The sequence below is a fragment of the Schistocerca americana genome, chromosome 3 (genome assembly GCF_021461395.2).
Source record: "Schistocerca americana isolate TAMUIC-IGC-003095 chromosome 3, iqSchAmer2.1, whole genome shotgun sequence".
Lineage (NCBI taxonomy): Eukaryota > Metazoa > Arthropoda > Insecta > Orthoptera > Acrididae > Schistocerca > Schistocerca americana.
The window spans coordinates 890,213,706-890,231,889 of NC_060121.1; the positions used below are offsets into that span (position 1 = coordinate 890,213,706).

General features: G+C 39.0%; 1 protein-coding gene across 3 annotated transcripts in view; it reads left to right on the forward strand.

Annotated features, from left to right (window-relative positions):
* LOC124607206 (DNA topoisomerase 2-alpha-like) overlaps positions 1–18,184 on the forward strand; it is a 179,830-nt gene that overhangs the window by 108,853 nt on the left and 52,793 nt on the right. For all 3 annotated transcript variants that reach the window (XM_047139468.1, XM_047139470.1, XM_047139469.1), the window contains 2 exons: positions 4,974–5,109; positions 5,190–5,489. In XM_047139468.1, the coding sequence (XP_046995424.1) occupies positions 4,974–5,109; positions 5,190–5,489 (436 nt within the window). The remainder of the gene's footprint in view (positions 1–4,973; positions 5,110–5,189; positions 5,490–18,184) is intronic.

Genomic DNA, 18,184 nt, shown 5'->3' on the forward strand with positions numbered 1-18,184 from the left:
AGTCACCTCATCTTTGATTTTATATATATCCATCCACACATACAGACACAAGCAGACATATTTAAATATGTCTGCTTGTGTCTGTATGTGTGGATGGATATGTGCGTGTGTGCGAGTGTATACCTGTCCTTTTTTCCCCCTAAGGTAAGTCTTTCCGCTCCCGGGATTGGAATGACTCCTTACCCCTCTCCCTTAAAACCCACTTTCTTTCGTCTTCCCCTCTCCTTCCCTCTTTCCTGATGAGGCAACAGTTTGTTGCGAAAGCTTGAATTTTGTGTGTATGTTTGTGTTTGTTTGTGTGTCTATCGACCTGCCAGCGCTTTCGTTCGGTAAGTCACCTCATCTTTGATTTTATATATAATTTTTCCCACGTGGAATGTTTCCTTCTATTATATTGATATCATTTACTTATTTAATTTTACATTAGATTGTTACACAATGTTTTGTCTGATTACTCATGCAGATGTTAAACACTTTCGACTTGGCCCTGGCCAGGTAATGGAAAATTAGCGATCTCATTTTCTCGCCACCATTGCTTGCTTCCCCACAGCATGAATGCCTGGAGAGAGCTATATGAGAACTTGTATGTGTGCTGTGTACATAGTGTGTAGGTAGTATCAGCAGACTGATGACCTCAGAAGTTAAGTCGCATAGTGCTCAGACCCATTTTAGTATCAGCAACTGATTTTCTTATATGGGTACACTTATGTGAATGGTTCAGTCAGCAGTTTGCAACCATCACTTTAGTGCAAAGTGTGCTGCTCATAGAAGAGGCTTTGTTTCAAAGTGATCAGATTCTAAATTTTCACAGTCGGCATGTATGTGCTGTCAAGAACCTGGATGATGTAGTGTAATCACATCATCAAGGAAGATTGTCTGTCAATGTTTGGGCCAGCATTGGTGATGGCTGTTTGTTAGGGCTGCGTGTTCTTTCACCCAGGCTCAGCACAGAAGTTTATGATGCTTTCTTAAAGAATACTCTACCTCTTCTATTAGTACCCGTTACCTGTGTCTATACGAGGTGACAAAACATTTACTTCATGTGCTATGATGCTGCTCCTCATTTCATTGTTAATATTCGTAGACTGAAAAGAACAGATTCCATTACAGACAGACAGACAGATAGAGGAGGACCAATTCTTTGATCTCCACGTGCTGTAGACCTAAACTCACTAGACGTTTATTCTGAGGCCATATGGCAACTCTTGTGTACAGGATCACGAAACAAGCCGTACGGAATCTTTGTGCCTATGTTTTCGAAGGCCATTCTCCAGAGATACAGCTGTGTGTCAGGGATTCAGTGCAGTGGTAGCTTTATGAATGTATCTTTGCTAATAAAGGACATTTCTAACATTTTGTTTAGAAAAGTGTTTCATACTGTGGTGATAAGATTTTTCCTGTGTGTTTCCCATTTCTTGTTTTTAGAAACTGAGCTCTTAACTTGGAAATAAGGCGTTTGCCGACCCATCTCTGGGTAACATATTTTCTTTCTATATGTATGAGAAATGTTTTCTGAAAGTTTGGCCTTGCTTTTATGGCACATCCCGTATTTTACAAGAAAAGATAAAACTTTCACTATTAATTTATCACTTTTCACCGCTTGTCCAGTTTTTTCCACCTTGAAACAAGGGCATGCACACCTGTGCGATAAAAATTAAGGTCCTGCTTCCTCCATCATGCCTGCCACGAGCTGCTTTGAGTGTGGCGAACAGATGGAAGTTGGATGGTGCTGGATCAGAGATGTATGATGAATGGGGCAAGGCTTTCCAGCCAGTCTTTGCAATTTCGCCATTGATGGAGGGATTGATGTTCCAGTTACAATTTACACCAAAACTCCTTCCACTTCGCACTTGAGCACTGTAAAATTCTGGATGCAATTGTTTGCCCTGTCTCTTTACTCTGGTTAGTACCCAGTCTGCACAAATCTTGGATTAGCCCAGTTTTTCAGTGACCAACACGCTGCCGTTACCGACGGATAACAGACAGCATAATTTGCTAAAGGTGTGTGAAACCACAGCAGTTGTTTGCTTGCATATCGACATAGCATCTGACAACTGTGTTTCCCCTTTATATGCTCTACTGCAATGAACCCATCACCTAATGGTTCTGGCATCCACCCTCTTATAGCTTTCATGAATGCAATTGACTATTTCACCCTCTGCATTGAGGAATTCAATCACAGAACACTATGTTATATGTAAGTCAGTTTTGGACATTTTCTAAACTTAAACAGCGCACATTGCTACTGGAATGGGCTGGAGAAGGAGGTTTGCAGAAGTGCACCAAATTTACAATTACTGCATTATCAAGTTAATGAAGGAGAAAGAAATTATGAAAGAAATAGGATGCGTAGATCTACTTACTAAGTTTCAAGAACCAATGTAAGTCCCTAAGAATCAAAAGTATGTTCAACACAAGATCTGGATAGTTACATAATGCACAGAGGCTTTCAAATATAGGCATTCTTGACACACTATATATGTGAAAAAAGCAAGACAGTCTTAATATGTGGTACTGTTGTAAGTACCCTCTACAATGCATACAACAGTTGTTTGCCAATTGCGGCTATAGAATATGATTTTTTAAAATTGTCCACATTTTTTCTCGCTTTGTAGTTTGATATTTACAACCTATAAGGCACTTACACACTGACGATTTCACCGCACGACCTGTTGTGCTCCTGCCGTACCTGTGACTGGTGGTGGATATTCTGCTTTGTTGGACCCTTTCACATGTGACAGTCCGGCAGCATGGTTGTGCTATGGTAGTCATTTGTTAGTGCTTTGAGATTGTTGAATAACATGCATTTTCTGCATCATATTAAAGAATTTTGTGTGCTTTTCTGCTGCAAAAATGACTTTAGACAGTGAACTTTTTATCGCTGAAGTGAATGTCATTCTGTAATTTGGGAATGAGAAAATGATGATTACGGCAATAAGATTGAAAAGTATAATGCTTTCGGAGTAGATGTGCAAAAAAAATAAAATGTTCCTGACTTTGAAAATAAACCAGTTGTTTCCAACATTCATTCCACTTAAATCTATCTCTGTCGCTAACCAAGTTGTGCGGAAGGCAACATGCTCCAATTATCACTGCACAGAGGTCCTCCTTCACATTTAAAGGACAATAAAATATTTGCCATTTGTTGGATAGGATCCGAAAAATATGGTATGTAGTGGTGCATTCTCTGTAAACTGTAATTATAAGCTTTTCTTTTTTCTGTCATATTTTTTTCACTGCATGGGTGGTGCAAGTTGTCTTCAAGAGCAAATGTTTCATCTCTGACGAAGCGGAATGGAAGAGGTTCGCCTGAGAAAGGCCAAGGCTTTGGTAAATTTAACTCCACGAGAGAAAAGCCTCAAAAACTGGTTCTCTTGCAGAATAAAACAAAAAAGTGTATATTTTGGTTCTATCACCTGTTATTGCAACTAAACCAGCAGAGTTGGGAGAAGCTGTTGCTCATGTTTACGACACAAATGACTGCTGTGCAGGATACAGTTGCTTCCAATGCTCATAAGAGACAACGGGTGATGGACGAGAGAGATTGTTTGTTACTTGCAGCAAACATCAAAGAAAAAGAATTATCAGAGACTGAAGCCGATGACACTGACAAACACAGCAAATATGAATGCCAAATGGTAAATGATGTCAGTTTAGAGAAGATACAACAGGTTTCACAATTAACTAGGAAACTGTAATTTTCAGCCCATGTCACACATGTATGTTCAAATTCATCCATAACTATTCTTACATCCAAATACATTAAGTACTTGAAATTGCGATGCCACACATTCACCTATATTATCTGACTTATCAGTAGTCACTGGCTTACTCTATAGATAGTGTAAATATCAGTGTTGGTTCACTGTATTTTAATATTAAACAACTCAAAAAATTACTCTTAAACCTAACTTAAAAATGAATCTGTATGTAAAATAAAGTATTTTACTCATGCAGTTGAGGAATTTTGCAGAGTTTCCTCTCAGTTCATTGTGTGTTTTTTAAGGAGAGAGAAAGAGAGAGAGAAATGCTGTTTTTCTCTCAATTAGTTAACGTAGGATGTATCTGGTTCTTTCATTGAAGTCAGTGACGTCTCTATTTTCTTTTCAGTTACAAAGTGAAAAGCAACACTTCCTGTCAGAATCCATATTGTAACTGGCTTGCACAAGTATGCAGTCAGTCTGTCACAGAGCTTTTGACGCATGGTTCAGTTACATGCTTGACAATTCAAACACGTGATAGTCACGCATTGCAATAAGTGAACTGTGCAGCTGAATTGCCGCAATGAAGCAGCCGTAGACATGTAATGTGAATCTGATGCTAGTATGTAAGCACCGACATGTAGACAAGGGCTTAGTGTGGCATTCATGTCTTTCTGATACGTGTGTGCCTAATGCAAGAATTTGAACTACGGCGACGTTATTACCAAGTGTGCGCAAACAGAACAGAATGTTCTTGTTCTTTTCTTGGCTGCCAAAGGACAAACACTTGTAGGCATCCATCGGAGGATGAAGAATGTGTATGGGACAGCATGTGTGTCGAGAACTACCTTTGTGGAATGTTGTGCCAAGTTCCATGCTGAGTGCTGCCGCTTTATGATAACGCATGTCCCCATATTGCAAATTTTGTAATGCAGAAGTTATTCAAACTCACATGTGAAATACTTGAGCACCCGCTGTATACTTCTTATCTCTTCCCATGTGATTGTCTTGAAAATCCTGTTGGACAGAAATGCGCAGCAGGCCATTACAGACTTCTTCATGCAGCAGGATGCAGTGTTTTTCCAAATGGGTATCTTCAGCCTGGTGCATCAGTGGGGTGATTGCTTCAATTCTTAAGGTGATTTTGCCTGATTCACATAGTGATTCTGGACTGTACATCCTTTGAATGGAGACTTTTTGATCACTGCTTATATATTTGCACATGTCACAAACATTGTCATCTTATGGGCAACATAAATATTTGGGTTCCAGGCACTTCCAAGAATATAATACTGATACAACAGTACGATTTGTGGTGAAAATGACTCCCGAAAAACTACAGAAAGCGGAACAGGAAGGATTGCACAAGTTTTTCAAATTAGAAACTACATTGACGACCACTTCCATGGTGAGTGCTGTACAGTGTCAACAATTGTTAGATATACTGTGCTGCATTGTTTCAAACTGACCATATGTTTTTATTTTCAGTGTGCGTTTGATGATATGCAGTGTCTCAGAAAATATGATTCAGTTCTTCAAATTCTAAAAGAGTTTTTCAATTTAAGACTTAATTTTTATGGAAAACGCAAAGCTTATTTGGAAGGTATGCTTCAAGCAGAATCCTTGAAGTTGAGTAATCAAGCTCGATTTATTTTGGAAAAATGTGATGGGGTCCTGGTTGTGGAAAACAAGAAAAAGAAAGTGATTATTGAAGAACTGAAGACGAGGGGATATGATGCTGATCCTGTAAGGCAGTGGAAACTCAAGCAAGACAAAGAAGCATTACTGGTAAATACATCTTTCACCTGTATATTTGCTTTAGGCAGCATGGCTAATTTTAGTGCTTTATTTTGGGATAGGTCTAACAAAACTGAAAGCTGTTGAGTGATAGTGGGATTTGAGCAACTCACCTGTTTGTAAGCAAAAAATTTGATACTTGGCTCTGTTCAGAATTTAATTGCAGAAGAAAAATATGCTACTCAGCCAGATATTTACTTATTTTTTTTTATTTTTGATTGGAAATGGTTAAGGCAACCACTCATGTAAAGTGGGAACTTTGGGTTTGAATCCCTGTCCAGCACAAATTTTAATTGTTGTCATTCCATTACACAGCTGATGGTTGTCTCTATTCACAGCTGCAAATACATTTCATGACATTTGCAGTCGCAGCAGTGTGCATGTGCGAAGGAGCATTGCATCCTAGTTCTTAACCAAACAAGCATTGCAATATTGCTAGAAATATTGTATTTGAGTACCGCAATTGTGCTCATTGTACATTCGATTTTGAAAATTATTCAGAATTTCTTTAGTAAAAGTTTGTTTATTGAGAATCACTTGTCACAGCTGAAGAAAACAAAACTAACCATACAGTAGATTCATTTGCAAACACAAACTTAAAATATCACTATTTGCAGGACCTATAAAACTAGGACAATCTATAGCTTCATTTAATGTTGTGGTCTGTTCAAAAACTTACTAAAATTTTGATTGTGATGTCCCTCACACGTCTTAGCTTTTAATTGCCATGTGACAATTGGAGGAAGTGCTCCTTAATAGTCACGCAATGGACACAGTGCTACTACTTAGATGAGTCATCTACAATAGTCACTTTTATAGGTTCTAATCAACTTATGCGGTAGGTAACCAGAGGTAATATCAAGATCAGTTTTGTGCGCACCCCTCTCAGAGAGAGAGAGAGAGAGAGAGAGAGACGACACGGCATGTTCAATAGCTTTCTCTGTTCAGTACTTCCCAACCAAACCATCAGTTTCTGTCTCATTACCCCGTACTGCCATTTTGACATCAAATGCAAACAAAATGTGGTTTCAGTACACTGTTCTCATTGTTATTTTTTGTTATCTATTAAACTGTCTAGAATGAGATATCACTTTGCAGCTGAGTGTACACTGGTATAAAACATTTTGGTAGATAAAATCTGTGTGCAGAAGGTAGGAGATGATGTACTGGCAGGAGTAGGACGGGTCGTGAGTTTTGTTTGGGTAGCCCAGCACTTGCCTGGGGAAGGCAAAGGTCACAAGTTTGTGTCTCAGTCCTGTACATAGTTGTAAACTGGTGGAAGTTTCATATTAAACTATCGCTAACTAACTATACTTCTTAGTCGTTGTGTATGTTTTCCACCAATTTTCGTTTTCTGACTGGACTAAAATTGCACTCAGAACTGCAGTTTGAACCTGAGTCATACCATTTGGTGGGCAGTAGTGCGGATTGAAAGTTCAATGTAGTGTGAGCTTTAAGTAGATGGATTAAATGGCAAAGCAATATCTGTGAGAGCATCTTCTGGCAATACAGATTATTCTGATTTGTCGTGGTGGTTTATTTGATTTGTAGATGATACTTAATATCAGCCTATGCATTGATTTATGCAAGACAGTAACATATTTTTAAAAAATCTTGTATTATTGAATGTTCATATGAAATTGTGAATCTTGCACTAATCTGAACCTTCTAATACTTTGCTTCCACATAAGGACAGGGAGGTAAGTTCACATTATAGTTACCTGTATTAACTTTCCTGGCACACTGATCCAAGTATTATAACTTAAATTTATCAGTTAACTTTGTACAAATTGGGTAGAAGTATTTTATAAGATGTGCAAGTGTTTGGCTTTTTTATTACCTGATCCTTGCTTGTAGGAACGCAAAAATTAATGGTAAATGTGAGGATATTGTAATGCGCATATGAATACCAGAAGCTGACCCAAGGAAACAGCCATATTAAAGTTAAATTTTTGTTTAGAAAGTATAGTGCTAATCAAATTTAACAAAAGATCGATATTGAACTGTAAGGTAGAAGACGGACTGCTCGGAGAAAATAACTGAAGAGTTTGATGGACCAGAGAAGCATCTGAAGAAGGGTGAGATGTGCCCGAGAAATAAAGACAATCAGTGAAAATAGTGAAATGATACAGTAGGTGAATGGTTGAATCGTTGGCAGGTACAAAAGAAAGAAGAAACTGTGACACACGCACACATGTACGCCATGTGCAGTTGAACACCAAATGCCTGTCAACCTGGTGCTTGGGGGGAGGGGGGGGGGGGGGACGCCTGCATTTGGTGTTGTCCTGTAGGATAGGAGTTATGGGGGAGAGGTTTTGGAGGGATATCTGACAACTTTGAGAGAGGCAGCAGATTTATGGTACGGGAATGTGACAAGGGCACCAGAGCTGGTAAGTTCATGCGGCATGTGCCGATGACGGTTTGGAGATGTGGATTGGAAGAGGATGACAGAACAGAGGAAGAGGAAGCTGTTAGAGGATGTGGATGCAGTGCATTTGTGGAGGATCTTGAGACAGAACAATTTGAGGAGCAAAGGATGTGTTGGAAGGCTAACTTCCTTTTGCATCCGTCAGAAAAGCTGGTGCTGGATAATCCAGATGGCGCAGGTTGTGAAGCAGCCACTGAGCATTTTAAACTGAGCAGTATGTTCTGCCACTGGATGGTCAACTCTGTTCTTGACTGTTCGTTCTCATGGACATCTGGTTGGCAGTCATGTCTACATAAAATGCTGTGCAGAAATTACAGCAGAGGTGGTACATGACACGGCTACTTTCACCAGTGGCCATGTCTCTGATAGAATGAGGTAAGCCTGTGACAAGACTAGCGTACGATGTGCTGGGTGGGTGAATAGGGCAGGTCTTACATGTGGTCGTTTCCATATGGTGAAGGGTTGCATGCGGCAAACTGATGGACCAGCCAGGGTGTTGTGCAGATTGTGTGGGCAGTGATCTATCATCTCGGGAGGTTTGGAAAGGAACTTGGATAGGATGTTCCTCATATCTGGGCATCATGATAGTTACCCATAGCCTTACAGAAGGACAAGGTTCAGTTGCTCCAGCCCGGATCGATACTGAGTGATCAGGGGGACACTATTTTGTTAGTGATTCTTGTGGATGGTGGGAGGATTAAAGGGTTGTGAGGATATGGCATGGGATATCTGTATGCGGACAGTTGAGGGGTTGTGTTGACCTGCAAAGACCTTGACGAGTCCTTCAGCATACTGAGCAGGGGAATTCTCTTCACTGCAGGTACACCCTCTGAGGGTGCACAGACTAAACTCGAGCCATTTTTTGGTGCTGAAGGGGTGATAGCTGTGAAATTGTAGGTACTCTTGTGGTTTGTGTGCTTCTTGTGGACAGAGATATGGATGGAACCATCAGAGAACAGGTGGCAAATGTCCAAAACGATGCTGTGTTGTGTTGAAGATGACAAGGTGAAGCGGATGGGAGAGAAAGTGTTGAGGTTGTGCAGGAATGAGGGTAGGGTGTCTTGGCCCTGGCTCCAGTTCGTGGTCCAGATCATGAAGGCATCATCAGTGAATGAGTTTGGAATTGGAAGGACCTGTCATAACAGTTCATTTGCCAAACTACAATCCTAGCCAGAATGAGATTTTCACTCTGCAGCGGAGTGTGCGCTGATATGAAACTTCCTGGCAGATTAAAACTGTGTGCCCGACCGAGACTCGAACTCGGGACCTTTGCCTTTCGCGGGCAAGCACTTGCCCGCGAAAGGCAAAGGTCCCGAGTTCGAGTCTCGGTCGGGCACACAGTTTTAATCTGCCAGGAAGTTTCTACAATCCTAGCATTGTGTGTTCAGCAGGCACAGTTTAGCTGCATGGGTGTGTGTGGGTGGGTGGGTGTGCACGCGTGCCCACACATAAAAGTTTGTACTCTACCTAGTTAAAGGATTTGTGCAACAGATAGCAAGTTTTCTTCCTTTTTTAGTGTCTGTCGATGGCAACGAACACTTCTACTGTTCTGTGAAGGGTCTCATTTCTTCTGAAGTATTTACATTCTTCCATATCTTCTCTTATAATGTAAATGATAACAGGATTCTTATAAGGTGAAAGGTAAAGCTGTCATTAATCTGAAGAAAGGTTCACGATTGCATCATTCTACTGGAGGTAACATGCCTTCTTCTGATCTTTGAAATAACTGCCCAGGAAACTATTATCTTACAAATGGCTGGGGATTGAACCTTACAACTGTGGTCTGTAGTCTGGCAATTAAGCACTTAGACACCACCCAACAATTCAAATAACAGACTCAAAATGAAGCAGAAATTCGCAAGACTGGAATAGAATAAGGAATGGAAAGAACAGCTATCAACTATAGCTATTAGTGAATGGAAGCAAGCCAGTTGGTGTAGTGCCTATTAGTTGATACAGTAGGAATTTAAGAGATTTATTGAATATATGAGAGAGGCTTCTGAATATAGAATATTACTGTAGGATGTAGTTACACGAGTAGCAGGAGACTGGTATATGTTATGCCATGTAAGTTACATTGAGCATGTTGACTTTCGTAATTTTGATTTGCAGCTGAACTGTAGTTATTGAATAGCATTTAGTTCAATGAAGTTTTGGGCCGTGACTGTGTAAATTTCTTGGGCTTCTTTTTCTCTGCATTCTGTAGTAATGCGGGAAATAAGGTGCTTCACCTTAAAATTTTTGGAAATAAATATGAAGAGGTCCCTAATCAACATTCTCTGTTTATTCTTGGATAAGAGTACAGTACATTCTTCTGTGTAAGACTTTCTTAATACAGGAACATTACATATTTTATTTTCTCCAAATCTCATATAAGAGTGACATGAAGCAAATTTTACAGTCTTCTGTTGTTTCTTCATGATCTGTTCCCGGAATTGTTACTCTGTGGATATTTACAGTGGGCTTGTTGTGCTACTGCAATGTAGTATGACATGGTGTGAAGCTTGTGCAGACGCTGCCCATACAAGTACTTCATTGTGCTGTATTGTCACCCCACCTTGGAAGACAAGTGGCGTCCCTCGGTACTCTCATTACAAGCAAATTACATAAAATAACTGTACAACAGTTGCCCACTCCTAAATATTAAATCATTGTCATTTATGGTTTGCAAGCATCCTATGTTGGCAAGATCGACATTTCTTCTGGATTGATAAGTAATGCAACAGTTGGAGGATGTATTCCTATTGTCGTTTTATTTAGAAGTAGGAAGGGAAACCTTTGATTTTTGTTATGATTTGTGTTGTATAAGATATTTATTTTGTATGAAAATATAATGTGTGGAGAAGAGGCTGCAGAAATTTAATTTCTGTAGAACATTTTGGCTATTGGCATTTTGGGCTCATTGCTAGTCTAGTTTCAGATAAAGCAATAACACAAATTAGCTTTTAACTGTAGTTTAGGAAAGATATTTGTTAATGACACAAGCTGACCAATCAAGTGCCAAAACTCGGGCCTTTGAGATGCATCTCCAGTTGAACAGGCCCACAACTGGTCAAAGGACTTTGTAATCTCTCAAAGATATGTCATGTGCAATTTCAGACAAGCAAAAATAACCTGCTGGTACCAGAAGTAAACATTAGTGGTCATATACAAAATTAAACAGTGTGTGTACAACTCCTTGATATCCATCTGCATAAGAGGTTACAGTGGAGTCAAGTCAACACACACACACACACACATACACACACACACAAGCTAAGCTCAGTTCAGCGTGATTCCGTTGAGATCTCTCTCATTGTGTTGACTTAAAGATAATAACCTTATCTTATACTGCATGTTTTCCCTTCCTGTTTTATGGAATTATCGTGCGAGGCAATGCACTTAACCTAAATATTTATTCAACAGGCGAAAGCAGCAAAAATGTTGTGTAAAGTATGACTTCACATCTTGCAGAGATCTCTTTTCGGGAATGTACCTTGTATATGTATTATACGTACCTTGAGAGTGAAGGGTATCTTATCCTTGCTGGGCAGTAATGAAGCTGCAGAGATGTTAGATTTACTTCAAGGTGAGGATATTGATACGACTCGCATAGGGCATATCAGTGGGAGGCAGAACCCAACAAAGACCTGGCATGGCATGTGGCCTCCCCCCTCAAAATCTCGGTTGGAATTTGCATTTGCCGTCATGCCTGACAAGAGTTCAACACAACAGATTCCCTTATGTTCATGAAAATTCACGGGTATGACATACTTAAATTTTTTTCTTGGTGATGGTGTTTTAAATGCATAGCTGCATCTCAATGTCTGTTGTAGCAGCTCTGCAGAAATTTTACCTAATTTGTTTTGTGAAATGGTGTAAATCATTGAAAGCTTTTAGTTCCAGTGATGTATTATTGTTCCTTCTTGCTCCAGTTATGTTTTATATGCATTATTGTTCAAATATGGGCGCTAATATGTACAATACTTTGACACGCTAGGATAAACAAATATGTCTTTCTCTTAACACGTCTGACAATGCCGTCCACCAGCCTCCTTCCCCAGTTTTTCAGTGCCAAACGTGGTGCATCTTCCCCAGGTCAGTGCAGTTGCAAAGCTGCAACTTGCATCCACTATTAATTTGCCACAGTTTACAGTTCTTACAGCACTGACAATATGAGCAGGCTGAATTACAGAAATACATTGTCCTAGGCAGAAATCGTACTGCTTTGGGTTAACAGTTCACTTCATTTGGTGCCACCCTTGAAAATCAACACTGCTGTAGAGCAGTAGCGGTTTTGGACCATACTTGAAGCTTGTGTGTCATGTTTTCTCACACATTTCAAGTGTTCTGCACAATCATATTTATGTTAACAGTTATTTTTCTCCTGTAGAAATATGTATTACTGTTGAGAAACTCTATATTTGTAAAGTCTCTTTAGTTCACACTACTGTAGTGGCTAATAAAAGAAGAAAAAGAGAAGAGAAGAAAAGAAAAGGTTGAAAATGTAGGAACAAATGGTGAATAAAAAGGGGGGTTTAAAATCGTTAATGACTGTGAAAAAGGGAAAGAGTGAAATGCAAATCGGACTTCGTATTACAGAAAAGTTATCGGAATTCGTGATTCGGAAAAGCTATTGTTGGTGTGGTCCTTGTGGCGTTTCTGAGCAAAAGTCAAACCAATTTCCACTATAAAAATTATTTGAAAGAGAACAGCGAATAACAAAATGTGATTAACAGGGGGAAATGGCGTAGATAAGAGTTCATCCTTTACCATGTTAACATGTCTTCTCGTGTGCGGTGTCCAGGTCTTGTTCTCCAAAAATCTCCTGCTTCATTTCTGCGTGAAAAGTCTTAGCTGCTCCGAAATCTTGCAATAAATTTCATTGTCCAGGAATTACTAATGTATACAAAAACCGTCTTGATATTAAATGCAATGTATTTTACGCTGCTGCTTCCATCCTCTGAATTTCATGCAAATTTCCACAATACGTCAATAAGTTGTTTTTCGTCTTAATCAGACCAAGACTAGCTACTAAGTAAGTTCAGCTTCCGCTCTCAAGAGACAAAAGACAGATAGAAAACAAAAGGAGTTATAATTTTTGGTACTTTCATTTTCTTATTTTCTCTGCCGTCGAGCGCTTACACAGCTGCGACGGTATAATTTATATCTGAGGGAAGGAGTGTAGTGCGGCGAAATGCAAAGTCCTGCTACACTACAATTGGATTCAGGCAGAACTGTGGTTCTGAATTGTTATGTAAGCCCACTCTCTTTATCATCCTCACACACCAGCAATCAATGTGAATTCTGCATTGCATGCAGTTGGAAAACACGTTTTTATTTCCAGTGCTTAGTTCCTAGAGTAATTGGGAAACCTCAAAAGTGGTTTGGACATAGGTTACTGAATAGTCTGCTGCTCCACTTCATGAAACTTTCCTTTCTGTGGTTTCCTGGATGTTCGATGTGTAGAACTGGTGTTCTTTAATTTATACTCCTTAGGACACCACTTATGAACATTCACTTCTGTAATGCCAAATTCATCACCTTACACACAGTTGTTTGTGGTCTCTGCTTTGTGAATCACTATTAACTTAAAATTAGCATCCATTGTTCATGTGAACCGGTTGGGAATTGTGAAATCATAGATTATGTTTATCAACATTTATGGCTGTGATTTGCATCCATTATCGATTGCTACAGTTTAACAGTTCGTACAGCACTGACAATATAAGCTAACCGATTGACAACAATACATTGTCCTCTTGGCTCTCTAGATTATGTTTTATTTGTTGCACATTGAAAATGTATACTATTGTTGATTATTTGTTTGACTCCAATTTTACTTTGAATTGAACTGACTTTACAAATGGACAAGCAACTGTTTAAACATCGTTGATGTTCATGAAAAGCAATGTACTAGGAATACATTCCCATGGTTTGCTGCACAATGAAATTTTCTACCCGCTCACCATTCCCCTTCCTGGATTCATCCTAGTGCTCGGTGAAACCAACACCAATACTTCCTCTCCCTTCTGATTTTTTTCAAATTAAAATTACAACCTGTGAAAATATTGACTTCAACAGTAGTGATTTTATCCATGAATGTAAGATGATCATGTATTTCTCGAATGATGAATTTGGGGGCAAATTTTGTCTTACAGGTAGGTAAATACAATTTAGCATTTCTCTCCTAGACAACCCAAATAATTTCGTCAGTGCAGTAGTTCTTTATGCTCGTAAAGACATTAAAATTTAGTATCTTTTACTGATCATGCCTTTTTGAGTTTGTTATGGTTTTAGTGTTACAAAAATCCAAATTCGAAGTTACTACCAGTATTTGTGTTAATGGTGATCCTAAAATTCAATTTGAGAAGCAATGTACATATTTAATACTTGAATTTTACAGAGGTTCAACAGTTTTGGCATGCATTGTGTTTAATCTAAATGATTAATGGAAAATCTCATATAAAGATGTGAAACAAATACTAACAAAGAGATAGAGGGGCTGGCCAGTACTTACCTCAGCTCAGTACAGCCGATAGATACACATAAAACAGAACCGAAAATTTACGTTCCTAGCTTTCGGAACAAATGTCCCTTCATCGGGGAGGAGAGAGGGGAAAGAAAGGGAAGAAGGGAAAGGAGATTCAGTTACTCACAACCCAGGTTATGAAGCAACAGGGAAAGGAAAATAGGGAGGGTAGCAAGGATGGAGGCATGGTTGTCATAGGGAAGCCAAAGAACATCTTTGGCAAAGCTGGGAACGTAAATTTTCGGTTCTGTTTTATGTGTATCTATCGGCTGTACTGAGCTGAGGTAAGTACTGGCCAGCCCCTCTATCTCTTTGTTAGTATTGTGTTTAATCTGTCGTTTATGCTTTTCACTGAGGTATGTGTTATCAAAATGGGGCAACTTTTTGCAAATATGTAAACTTTGAAACTCGTGAGTTTCAGCATTATTTAGCTATTTGTATTCTTTATTAATTTGTTGATTTTTTTTAAAAAAGCTGATAATCTGCAGGTATTATTTACTGACATTTGAGTACACGACCTATTTTGTCACAAGCAGTACTGGCTTCTGCAGATACTGACTGTGTTCAGAAAATCTTGTGGTGCAAAGATAGACTTTTCCATGTTTGTGGAATGGTTAACTTGCTATTCTCTTATGAAGTCATTCGCTTTCATCGCCAAGCTAGTAAGAACTCTGAATATAACCTGTATGTTCTCCAGCTAGTCCAGAGGTGCTTATTATTTGTAGATTGAAAAGTAACACCACTTTGCTGGGGTCTCACTTGGCAACTGTTGCAGTGTTTGTATCTTGCTGGATATAAAACATGGAATAGGCAAGTAGTGTTGGAAAGTAAGTGTTACAGCACAATGTTAAAAGCATTGCTGTGGTGTGAAGTTGTGAACCAAATTAACCAGAAATCAATCAGCTTCATTGTTTAAATCAATATAGTCGATTCCATCTTTCAAATCGTGTGTGTTTATTTCATTTATTCCTGCTATAGTTCTCAAAGCTGACTGATAATACACTTGTATAACTACAATTTACCACAGCTCCTTTGCTCCTTTTGTGATAACATAGTGACCCACAAGCTTCAAGCAGAAAGCAGATAGTGAGAGTATATGTGTGACAGGTAAAGTTTATAAATTTTCTTGCAAGCATTGCTGTTAGTGACTAGTGTAGTGTTGCGAGAGTATAGTGTCGCTTGAGTGTAGCGTAGTTTTGTGTTACATGAATGTAATATGTAGTATGGTGATGGCCAGAAGCACTGTAGCAGCGAGATGCAGATATAGAATACTCACATTGTACGTAGTGACTGCTCAGGTTAGTAGTATGGAATGGACAAAAATCTGGAATCACTAAAAACACAACGCATTACCATGCTTAATGCAGTGTTGAAAAACCGTTGACATTAAAAAAAGCTTCCAGTCTCGAAATGGATAAATGCAGGTTGTAACAGGACATTTTCCACCAGCATTACTTTTTCTCAGTGGCAGCTGTTGATACCAGTACTATTTTTCACAATTTGGACAGGTTAATATTATTTCAGTTGCTTTTCTGAAAACTTTCATATAATTTTATATGCAACGTGTTATATTTCAAGCTAAAATTTATGAAAAGGAATTACTTTATAAAATATTTTAGTTTTGATGTTTTAATCGATAAGTACTAGTTCTGAATGTGCAGTTAAAATTATTTTTATTGGAAACATTTGAAATTACGAATTATTTATGCACTTAAAATTTCTATTATTAATGACGCAATCCTGTACTGTTCACTATGTTTATTTCTGGATTCATTTATGAAATAATAATCGAAATTAATAATGTAACGAAAACTAGTAGGAATTGATTTGTTAAGAAAAATTGTAAACCTTTTTCAATATAAGATAGCCTCTGATGTGATCGGACGTATTTTTGTGTAATATGTGCGAACCAGGTAATTTCGGCTTTGCTAATGTGAAGAATTAAAATACTGTACGATATACTGCAATGTGACAAAATCTGTGTAGAAAATATTCATGTAAAAATTTCTGCAACAACAATCTTCAAATTTATTTAGTTCAAACCAACTGTGAAGATCTGATGATAGATTTTCAGCTTCAAGAATCAGACCTGTAGACAAGAAGAACTGGAACCATCTCAACATGACAACCCAAGTAAACATGAAAGTTTATTGTAATCTTCGCTCCTCTCAAATCTTCATAAAAGACTTTGCTTATTAATTACTTGGACTGGCATTGTTTAATGTGGACAATGCAGGGAAGAAGGGGGGGGGGGGGGATTACAAGGTCCTGTATGATTCTCGTGGGAGTCTTGTATTATTATTCAGCAAAATAGTGGCAATTGCAGGTATCACAGTTGGCCGAGGAGATGCGACAATTCATCCTCCTGCTCACAAAACCAGTCCTGCACAATGCGAGCTGTGTGAATAGGGGCTCTATGGTATTGGAACAAAGTTTCACCATTGGGGATCAAACATTGTATGTGGGATGGTTTTAACCAGCTAAAATTATACCATAAAATCCTTGGCAGTTATGCGACCTTGCAGAGTGCCCATGGATTACCATCATATGGCTGTCAATATCATCACTAAATGACCATCCGTTTTCACACTTGTCTAAACTCGGCCATAAGTTTGAAACAGTGCACAAGAAGACTCATCCAACCAGATTACTTTCTTCAATTGCTCCATAACTCAAGTTTTATGGCTTTGGCACCAGGTTTTCTTTATATGGGCATTTGCATCACTGATGAGTGGTTTTGGAATTCTTACTCGCCCTACAATTTTCAGCTTATGAAGCTCTGTTTGTGTTGCTTTGGTGCTGGCGGGGTCCATGATTGTGACATTCAGTTTTGCAGTGACTTTTGTAGCTGTCCTCTTTACTCTTCATCACAATAACTCAACATAAGCCTGGTTTAATGGATGATGTTTTTCATTTTTTCCCTGCGTGCAGTATAAATCCTTGATACCATGTCTTGTCAAACACCAAACACTTTAGATACATAGATTACAGAAGCATTCACCATACAAACACCAACAATTTGCCCATGTGTGAATTCACTTAGCTCTGACATAATGCACTCCCAACTATACAGAATGCTGTTCTGACCATGACTGACACTTGCAGCTTATTAAGGACATTGCATAGGTCTGTTCATGATCAAATACAGCAGTGGAACCTGCAGACTTGGCTAGCATCTGCATTTATTGCAATGTTTCCATATTTTTGTCCAACTCCTGTATATTTCCTGTTGCATGGCTGAGTGTAGGTAAAGGTGACTAATGACTGTAACTGGCGGGTATAGATACATGGAGAATTGGCCACTACCGAGAAACACAGGTTTGAGGTCTTACCCATTGCTGAAAGTACAACTGAGCCAAGATATGACACCTCGTCTGGTGGGACTGGGTCCAGTCTGTCAGAAAGTATGGAATTCAGAAGGTTAACAGGGTATGTGTTTTTCTATAACGGAGAAACTCCTCCATGGGCCTGATAAGTTGCATTTTGTTGGTCATTATGAGTTCTAAAGATAGATGGCTTATTGACTCCCTCTGAGAAATAGCTGGCAGGTTTGGAAGTAGGACCGCAGTGTCCACTAAGGGTGTCATCAGATTTACTGTAGGAGGTCCTGTTGGCAGCTGTTGTGCGCAATGGATCCAGCCACCTACAAATCATGGCTTGTATCTGCAAGAATGAACTTGTTTTCCAAGTTCAAAGGCCATCCTCAGTTCTATATGCGTCTGGCAGAATTGTTGAAGAAAGCTAACC